This window comes from Salvelinus namaycush, chromosome 2, assembly GCF_016432855.1.
Source record: "Salvelinus namaycush isolate Seneca chromosome 2, SaNama_1.0, whole genome shotgun sequence".
Taxonomy (NCBI): domain Eukaryota; kingdom Metazoa; phylum Chordata; class Actinopteri; order Salmoniformes; family Salmonidae; genus Salvelinus; species Salvelinus namaycush.
In genome coordinates, this window is record NC_052308.1 from 5,345,773 (window position 1) to 5,356,654 (window position 10,882).

At 38.9% G+C, this 10,882-nt stretch overlaps 1 protein-coding gene across 1 annotated transcript in view; it reads right to left on the minus strand.

Moving 5' to 3' along the window:
• Positions 1–131: 131 nt before the first annotated feature.
• Positions 132–10,882, minus strand: part of LOC120020213 (rho GTPase-activating protein 12-like) — a 15,995-nt gene continuing 5,244 nt past the window's right edge. Inside the window, exons 5-8 of the mRNA XM_038963732.1 lie at positions 3,075–3,128; positions 2,307–2,435; positions 1,978–2,088; positions 132–137 (exon numbers count right to left, since the gene is read on the minus strand). Of these exons, the coding sequence (XP_038819660.1) occupies positions 132–137; positions 1,978–2,088; positions 2,307–2,435; positions 3,075–3,128 (300 nt within the window). The remainder of the gene's footprint in view (positions 138–1,977; positions 2,089–2,306; positions 2,436–3,074; positions 3,129–10,882) is intronic.

The window sequence follows — 10,882 nt, forward strand, 5'->3', positions numbered from 1 at the left end:
TAAATTAACATAGGATCCTGTGGTCTGTATATCTGTAAATGAACATAGGACCCTGTGGTCTTTATGCCTGTAAATTAACATAGGATCCTGTGGTCTGTATGCCTGTAAATTAACATAGGATCCTGTGGTCTTTATGCCTGTAAATTAACATAGGATCCTGTGGTCTTTATGCCTGTAAATTAACATAGGATCCTGTGGTCTGTATGCCTGTAAATTAACATAGGACCCTGTGGTCTTTATGCCTGTAAATTAACATAGGATCCTGTGGTCTGTATGCCTGTAAATTAACATAGGATTCTTTGGTCTGTATGTCTGTGAATTAACATAGGATCCCGTGGTCTGTATGCCTGTAAATTAACATAGGATTCTTTGGTCTGTATGTCTGTAAATTAACATAGGATTCTTTGGTCTGCATGTCTGTAAATTAACATAGGATCCTGTGGTCTGTATGCCTGTAAATTAACATAGGATCCTGTGGTCTGTATGCCTGTAAATTAACATAGGATTCTTTGGTCTGCATGTCTGTAAATTAACATAGGACCCTGTGTTCTCTATATCCCTGTTACAGTGGCTTGTGAAAGTATTCACCCCCCTTGGCATTTTTCCTATTTTGTTACCTTACAACCTGGAATTAAAACTGATTTTTCGGGGGGTTTGTATCATTTGATTTACACAACATACCTACCACTTTGAAGATGCAAAAAAACAGAATAGTTATACACGCTCAAGTTTTCACCAGTTTTCACAAAGTCAATACTTTGTAGCGACACCTTTTGCAGCAATTACAGCTGCAAGTCTCTTGGGGCATGTCTCTATAAGCTTGGCACATCTAGCCACTGGGATTGTTGCCCATTCTTCAAGGCAAAAGTATTGTTTCCCCTTAAACCACTCTAGTGTTGCTTTAGTAGTATGCTTAGGATCATTGTCCTGCTGGAAGGTGAACCTCCGTCCCAGTCTCAAATCTCTGGAAGACTGAAACAGGTTTCCCTCAAGAATTTCCCTGTATTTAGCTCCATCCATCATTCCTTCAATTCTGACCAGTTTCCCAGGCCCTGACGATGAAAAACATCTCCACAGCATGATGCTGCCACCACCATGCTTCACTGTGGGGATGTTGTTCTCGGGGTGATGAGAGAAGTTGGGTTTTCACCAGACATAGCATTTTTCTTGATGGCCAAACAGCTAAATTTTAGTCTCATCTGACCAGAGTACCTTCTTCCATATGTTTACAGAGTCTCCTACATGCCTTTTGGCGAACACCAAACGTGTTTGCTTATTATTTTCTTTAAGCAATGCTTTTTTCTGGCCACTCTTCCGTAAAGCCCAGTTCTGTGGAGTGTATGGCATAAAAGTGGTCCTATGGACAGATACTCCCAATCGCCACTGAGGACCTTTGCAGCTCCTTCAGGGTTATCTTTAGTCTCTTTGTTGTCTCTCTGATTAATGCCCTCCTTGCCTGGTCTGTGAGTTTTGGTGGGCGGCCCTCTCTTGGTAGGTTTGCTGTGGTGCCATATTCTTTCCATTTTTTTATAATGGATTTAATGGTGCTCCGTGGGATGTTCAAAGTTTCTGATATTTTTTTATAACCCAACCCTGATCTGTACTTCTCCACAACTTTTACCCTGACCTGTTTGGAGAGCTCCTTGGTCTTCATGGTGCCGCTTGCTTGGTGGTGCCCCTTGCTTAGTGGTGTTGCAGACTCTGGGGCCTTTCAGAACAGGTGTATATATACTGAGATCATGTGATAGATCATGTGACACTTAGATTGCACACAGGTGGACTTTATTTAACTAATTATGTGACTTCTGAAAGTAATTGGTTGCACCAGATCTTATTTAGGGACTTCATAGCAAAGGGGGTGAATACATATGCACGCACCACTTTTCTGTTTGTTTAAATTACAGGTTGTAATGCAACAAAATAGGAAAAAACGCCAAGGGGGATGAATACTTTTGCAAGGCACTGTATGTCTGTTACCTGTTCGCGGGCTCTGCGGGGGGGTTTCCAGGACCTCTCCTTGGTAACGGTGTTGACATAGAAACATCGCCCCGTGGAGGGGTCTGAGTACTGCTCCCATAGGTCCAGCACCTGCAGTGGTACAACGCAAATATGTGTTGGACTTTTTTTGTGTCATTTTGTGTCTTCCTCAATAGCTTTATGTATGAACGTCATCTTTGCTATGTGAGTGTTTTTTTATTGCTTGAAAGGGATTGTATTAGCTATTTTAAGTTAGGAAAACATGACATTTCCATCGTCAACGGCTTTCATCAGAATCAAACTGATCAAACAGAAACAAACAAAATGACCTGCATGGGTCGCTGGCCGGGGGCGGGGCTGGGGGGCTCCACTTGGCTCCGCCTCTTCACCTGCTGGTTGGCGGAGTATAGAGTAGACTCCAGGAGAGACTGCTGGGAAATGTAGGACTGGGGAGACACCTGGTGGGGAGAGAGAGGAGGTTATACTGTATAAGGTCAATAACATGTTACATGAGGTTTGACACAGTTTGATAGGGAAATGTTAGGTTAGGGTGTGTGTGTGTGTGCGTGCGTGCGTGTGTGTGTGTGTGTGCAGGAGTGTGTGTGTATTATACAGTATAGTATAGTCTACAGGTCGCACGTGCCACTCAGCCCCAGCTGTCATTGGTAGAATGACTATAGTTTCATAACATGGGGACAAAGCTGCATGGTATAGCCTCATCACTACAGCTTTCATGGACAGATGATTTTCCATCACGGCTTTACTTTTCAATCTATCTCAGTGCAACAGATGGCCTCCTATAGCCTACATTATCTGACATACCAGTCAGTTCACTAGAGGGAGTCACTGGTGCATGTAAATGAATGTTTTCTACAAGCCCAGTCCTTAGGCCTCTGACTACATGTTGAGTTGGACCGGTATATATCTTTCTCTCGGTTTCTGTTATTCTCTCTCTCTTTCTGTCGTTTTCTTTCTGTTTTCCATTTCTCTCTCTTTCACTCGGTGTTTCTGCGTATCTCTCTCTCTTTCCCTCTCACTCTCTCTCTCTCCCCCTCTCTCACTCTCTCTCTCCCCCTCTCTCGCTCTCTCTCGCTCACTGTTTTCTGTTGAAGCCACATCCTCTTCTGTTTGTGGTTCTTCTTGACTGCCCACTGACACACACGCACACGCACACGCACACGCACACGCACACGCACACGCACACACACACACATACATACACACACACAGAGAGAGAGAGAGCAGCACTGGGGCAAATAATACATTACACTCACCTGAGACCAAACTAGTTTGGTAATAAATCAATATTTATTTTATTTTTTATTCTTTATTGAACCTTTATTTAACTGGGCAAATCAGTTAAGAACACATTCTTATTGACAATGATGGCCTAACCCGGCAAAACCCGGACGACGTTGGGCCAATTGCGCGCCGCCCTATGGGACTCCCAATCGCGGCCGAATGTGACACAGCCTGGATTCGAACCAGGTACTGTATTGACGCTTCTTGCACTGAGATGCAGTGACTTAGACCACCCAAACTAATTTGGAAATAGTTTGGTAATAAATCAACTGTTTTGGTAATAAATAAACTAGTTTGGTAATAAATAAATAAACTAGTTTGGTAAAAAATAAACAATTTTGGTAATGAATAAACCAGTTTGGTAATAAATAAATAAACCAGTTTGGTAATAAATAAATAAACTAGTTTGGTAATAAATAAATAAACCAGTTTGGTAATAAATAAATAAACCAGTTTGGTAATAAATAAATAACCAGTTTGGTAATAAATAAATAACCAGTTTGGTAATAAATAAATAACCAGTTTGGTAATAAATAAATAAACTAGTTTGGTAATAAATAAATACACTAGTTTGGTAATAAATAAACTAGTTTGGTAATAAATAAATAAACTAGTTTGGTAATAAATAAACTAGTTTGGTAATAAATAAATAAACTAGTTTGGTAGTAAATAAATAAACTAGTTTGGTAGTAAATAAATAAACTAGTTTGGTAATAAATAAATAACCAGTTTGGTAATAAATAAATAAACTAGTTTGGTAATAAATAAATAACCAGTTTGGTAATAAATAAATAACCAGTTTGGTAATAAATAAATAAACTAGTTTGGTAATAAATAAATAACCAGTTTGGTAATAAATAAATTAACCAGTTTGGTAATAAATAAATAAACTAGTTTGGTAATAAATAAATAACCAGTTTGGTAATAAATAAATAACCAGTTTGGTAATAAATAAATAACCAGTTTGGTAATAAATAAATAAACTAGTTTGGTAATAAATAAATAACCAGTTTGGTAATAAATAAATAACCAGTTTGGTAATAAATAAATAAACTAGTTTGGTAGTAAATAAATAAACTAGTTTGGTAGTAAATAAATAAACTAGTTTGGTAATAAATAAACTAGTTTGGTAATAAATAAACTAGTTTGATAATAAATAAACTAGTTTGGAAATAAATAAATGAACTAATTTGGTAATAAATAAATAAACCAGTTTGGTAATAAATAAATAAACTATTTGGTAATAAATAAATAAACTAGTTTGGTAATAAATAAATAAACCAGTTTGGTAATAAATAAATAAACTATTTGGTAATAAATAAATAAACTAGTTTGGTAATAAATAAATAAACTTGTTTGGTAATAAATAAATAAACTATTTGGTAATAAATAAATAAACCAGTTTGGTAATAAATAAATAAACTATTTGGTAATAAATAAATAAACTAATTTGGTAATAAATAAATAAACCAGTTTGGTAATAAATAAATAAACTAGTTGGTAATAAATAAATATCTAGTTTGGTAATAAATAAATAAACTATTTGGTAATAAATAAATAACCAGTTTGGTAATAAATAAATATCTAGTTTGGTAATAAATAAATAAACCAGTTTGGTAATAAATAAATATCTAGTTTGGTAATAAATAAATCAACTATTTGGTAATAAATAAATAACCAGTTTGGTAATAAATAAATATCTAGTTTGGTAATAAATAAATAAACTATTTGGTAATAAATAAATATCTAGTTTGGTAATAAATAAATAAACTATTTGGTAATAAATAAATAACCAGTTTGGTAATAAATAAATAAACTAGTTTGGTAATAAATAAATATCTAGTTTGGTAATAAATAAACTATTTGGTAATAAATAAATAAACCAGTTTGGTAATAAATAAATAAACTAGTTTGGTAATAAATAAATAAACTATTTGGTAATAAATAAATAACCAGTTTGGTAATGAATTAACTAGTTTGGTAATAAATAAATAAACCAGTTTGGTAATAAATAAATAAACTAGTTTGGTAATAAATAAACCAGTTTGGTAATAAATAAATAAACTAGTTTGGTAATAAATAAATAACCAGTTTGGTAGTAAATAAATAACCAGTTTGGTAATAAATAAATAACCAGTTTGGTAATAAATAAATAACCAGTTTGGTAATAAATAAATAACCAGTTTGGTAGTAAATAAATAACCAGTTTGGTAATAAATAAATAACCAGTTTGGTAATAAATAAATAACCAGTTTGGTAATAAATAAATAACCAGTTTGGTAATAAATAAATAACCAGTTTGGTAATAAATAAATAACCAGTTTGGTAATAAATAAATAACCAGTTTGGTAGTAAATAAATAACCAGTTTGGTAATAAATAAATAACCAGTTTGGTAATAAATAAATAAACCAGTTTGGTAATAAATAAATAACCAGTTTGGTAATAAATAAATAACCAGTTTGGTAATAAATAAATAAACTAGTTTGGTAATAAATAAATAACCAGTTTGGTAATAAATAAATAACCAGTTTGGTAATAAATAAATAAACTAGTTTGGTAATAAATAAATAACCAGTTTGGTAATAAATAAATAAACTAGTTTGGTAATAAATAAATAACCAGTTTGGTAATAAATAAATAAACTAGTTTGGTAATAAATAAATAACCAGTTTGGTAATAAATAAATAAACTAGTTTGGTAATAAATAAATAATAAACTAGTTTGGTAATAAATAAATAAACCAGTTTGGTAATAAATAAATAACCAGTTTGGTAATAAATAAACTAGTTTGGTAATAAATAAATAATAAACTAGTTTGGTAATAAATAAATAACTAGTTTGGTAATAAATAAATAAACTAGTTTGGTAATAAATAAATAACCAGTTTGGTAATAAATAAATAAACTAGTTTGGTAATAAATAAATAAACTAGTTTGGTAATAAATAAATAACCAGTTTGGTAATAAATAAATAAACTTGTTTGGTAATAAATAAATAAATAACCAGTTTGGTAATAAATAAATAAACCAGTTTGGTAATAAATAAATAACCAGTTTGGTAGTAAATAAATAACCAGTTTGGTAATAAATAAATAAATAACCAGTTTGGTAATAAATAAACAACCAGTTTGGTAATAAATAAATAAACCAGTTTGGTAATAAATAAATAATAAACTAGTTTGGTAATAAATAAATAACTAGTTTGGTAATAAATAAATAACCAGTTTGGTAATAAATAAATAAATAACCAGTTTGGTAATAAATAAATAACCAGTTTGGTAATAAATAAATAAACCAGTTTGGTAATAAATAAATAATAAACTAGTTTGGTAATAAATAAATAACTAGTTTGGTAATAAATAAATAACCAGTTTGGTAATAAATAAATAAATAACCAGTTTGGTAATAAATAAATAACCAGTTTGGTAATAAATAAATAAACCAGTTTGGTAATAAATAAATAATAAACTAGTTTGGTAATAAATAAATAACTAGTTTGGTAATAAATAAATAAACCAGTTTGGTAATAAATAAATAAACTATTTGGTAATAAATAAATAAACTAGTTTGGTAATAAATAAATAACCAGTTTGGTAATAAATAAATAAACTAGTTTGGTAATAAATAAATATCTAGTTTGGTAATAAATAAATAACCAGTTTGGTAATAAATAAATAACCAGTTTGGTAATAAATAAATAAACCAGTTTGGTAATAAATAAATAATAAACTAGTTTGGTAATAAATAAATAACCAGTTTGGTAATAAATAAATAAACCAGTTTGGTAATAAATAAATAAACTAGTTTGGTAATAAATAAATAAACCAGTTTGGTAATAAATAAATAAACTAGTTTGGTAATAAATAAATAAACTAGTTTGGTAAAAAATAAATAAACTATTTGGTAATAAATAAATAACCAGTTTGGTAATAAATAAATAACCAGTTTGGTAATAAATAAATAAACTAATTTGGTAATAAAAAATAAACATTTTATAAAATCACATAATACTGCATATCTATAAATACTACAAGTACCTACCTACATATCTACCTCAATGACCTCGTACCCCTGCACATCGACTCGGTACAACTACTGCCTGTATATAAACTACTACAGGCAGTAGTTTTCCTCCCCAATTGGTAGTTACAGTCTTGTCCTATGGCTGCAACTCCCGTACGGACTCGGGAGAGGCAAAGGTCGAGAGCCATGCGTCCAACCACACACAACCCCACCAAGCCGCACTGCTTCTTGACACACTGCTCGCTTAATCCGGAAGCCAGCCGCACCAATGTGTCGGGGGAAACAGCTTGCATGCTCCCGGCCCGCCACAAGTAGTCGCTAGTGCGTGATGGGACAAGGACATCCCGGCCGGCCAAACCCCTCCTCTAACCCGGACGACGCTGGGATAATTGTGCTCCGCATCATGGGTCTCCCGGTCGCGGCCGGCTGTGACACAGCCTGGAATCGAACCCGGGTCTGTAGTGACGCCTCCAACACTGCGATGCAGTAACCTTAGACCACTGAGCCACTCGAGAGGCCCCGCAACAATCCTTTCTGTGTGTGTGTGTGTGTGTGCGTGTGCGCGTGTTTCCTGTATCTTAACCAGACGAGACCTGTGAGGAGAGGAGGTGTCTGTGTTTTTTTTTTTTTATTATGTGTTTTTCCACACTGCTGTTTTACCTTCAACTGACACAGAACACCTAAAGCTGACTCTAACCGCCCCTCTCACTATAGGCCTGACCTGTTTAAACTACTGTAAAATGTGTGTGTGGGTGGGTGGGCATGCATGCATGCATGTATTCATGTGTGTGTGTGTGTGTGTGTGTATCCGTGCGTACATTTGTGCAGTCTGGGAGATGACAGGACATTTATCTGGGCCATTCTGGCAGATGACAGGACATTTATCTGGGCCATTCTGGGAGATGACAGGACATTTATCTGGGCCATTCTGGCAGATGACAGGACATTTATCTGGGCCATTCTGGGAGATGACAGGACATTTATCTGGGCCATTCTGGCAGATGACAGGATATTTATCTGGGCCATTCTGGCAGATGACAGGATATTTATCTGGGCCATTCTGGCAGATGACAGGATATTTATCTGGGCCATTCTGGCAGATGACAGGACATTTATCTGGGCCATTCTGGGAGATGACAGGACATTTATCTGGGCCATTCTGGGAGATGACAGGACATTTATCTGGGCCATTCCGGCAGATGACAGGACATTTATCTGGGCCATTCTGGCAGATGACAGGACATTTATCTGGGCCATTCCGGCAGATGACAGGATATTTATCTGGGCCATTCTGGCAGATGACAGGATATTTATCTGGGCCATTCTGGCAGATGACAGGACATTTATCTGGGCCATTCTGGGAGATGACAGGACATTTATCTGGGCCATTCTGGCAGATGACAGGACATTTATCTGGGCCATTCTGGCAGATGACAGGACATTTATCTGGGCCATTCTGGCAGATGACAGGACATTTATCTGGGCCATTCTGGCAGATGACAGGAACGTTTATTGCGGCTTATATTAAGACAGCATTAAAATTCTAATGTGAGGAATGTTCTATGAGCTGGGCTTCGTCCCAAATGGCACCCAATTCCGTATTTAGTGCACTAGTTTTGACTAAGGTCCATAGGGCTCATAGGGCTTGGGTCAAAAGTAGCACACTATATAGGGAATAGGATGCCATTTAGGATGAAGCCCAATGTCTTTGAGGTGGTGTTGTGGCCAATGCTCCTCGAACCACACACACACACACAAACACATACTCTGCATCTGGCCAGCTGTGTGTGCGTGTGTGTGCGTGCGTGTGTGCGTGCATGTGTGTGTGTGTGTGTGCGTGTGTGGAAAATAGGAGCTTGTGACGTGGATGTTGCTTTAATCCTGCTTACTGAGTTTAGAGACACGAGGGAGAAAGACCTTCAGAGAGAGAGAGAGAGATGGAGGGAGGGAGGTAGAAAGGCCCTCAGAGAGAGAGAGAGTGTCACGATCGTCGTAACATTGAAGAGAGGAGGACCAAGGCGCAGCGTGAAATGAATACATATTTAATTAACGAAGACGAAGAACACTTTACAAACTAAACAAAACAACAAACCGACGAACGTGAAGCTATATAAACAATAAGTGCAGACACAGGCAACTTAGACATAGACAATCACCCACAAACTACCTCATGAATATGGCTGCCTAAATATGGTTCCCAATCAGAGACAACGATTAGATGTCTCTAATTGAGAACCAATCTAGGCAACCATAGACATACATACACCTAGACTACACACTGCCCCATAAACATACAAAACCCCTAGACAATACAAAACACATACATCCCCCATGTCACACCCTGACCTAACTAAAATAATAAAGAAAACTAAGACAACTAAGGCCAGGGCGTGACAGTACCCCCCCCCCCCCCCCCCCAAAGGTGCGGACTCCGGCCGCAAAACCTGACACAGAAGGGGAGGGTCCGGGTGGGCCTTCTCACGGCGGCGGCTCGGGTGCGGGACGTGGACCCCACTCCACCATAGTCAATACCCGCTTTGGTGGTGCCTCTGGAGCGGGTACTGACCCTTACAGCGAGTCCCGGACTGAAGACCATCCTAGAGGGCGCCACTGGACTGAGGGGCAGCTCCGGACTGAGGGGCAGCGCCGGACTGAGGGGCAGCTCCGGACTGAGGGGCAGCTCCGGACTGAGGGGCAGCTCCGGACTGAGGGGCGGCTCCGGACTGGCGGGCGGCTCCTGACTGGCGGGCGGCTCTTGCAGCTCCTGACTGGCGGGCGGCTCTGGCAGCTCCTGACTGGCGGGCGGCTCTGGCAGCTCCTGACTGGCGGGCGGCTCTGGCGGCTCCTGACTGGCGGGCGGCTCTGGCGGCTCCTGACTGGCGGGCGGCTCTGGCGGCTCCTGACTGGCGGGCGGCTCTGGCGGCTCCTGACTGATGGACGGCTCTAGCGACTCCTGACTGACGGACGGCTCTAGCGGCTCAGGACAGACGGGCGGCTTTGACGGCTCAGGACAGACGGGCGGCTCTGACGGCTACGGACAGACGGGCGGCTCAGACGGCGCTGGGCAGACGGGCAGCGCAGGCGGCGCTGGGCTGACGGGCAGCGCAGGTGTCGCTGGGCAGACAGCAGATTCTGGCCTGCTGAGGCGCACAGAAGGCCTGGTGCGTGGTGCCGGAGCTGGTGGTACCGGGCTAAGGACACGCACCTCAAGGCTAGTGCGGGGAGCAGCAACAGGACGTACAGGGCTCTGGAGATGCACTGGAAGCCTGGTGCGTGGTGTAGGCACTGGTGGTACTGGGCTGGGGTGGGAAGGTGGCGCCGGATATACCGGACCGTGCAGGCGTACTGGAGCTCTTGAGCACCGAGCCTGCCCAACCTTACCTGGTTGAATGCTCCCCATAGCCAGGCCAGTGCGGGGAGGTGGAATAACCCGCACTGGGCTGTGCTGGCGAACCGGGGACACCATGCGTAAGGCTGGTGTCATGTACACCGGCCCGAGGAGACGCACTGGAGACCAGATGCGTTGAGCCGGCTTCATGGCACCTGGCTCGATGCCCACTCTAGCCCGGCCGATATGAG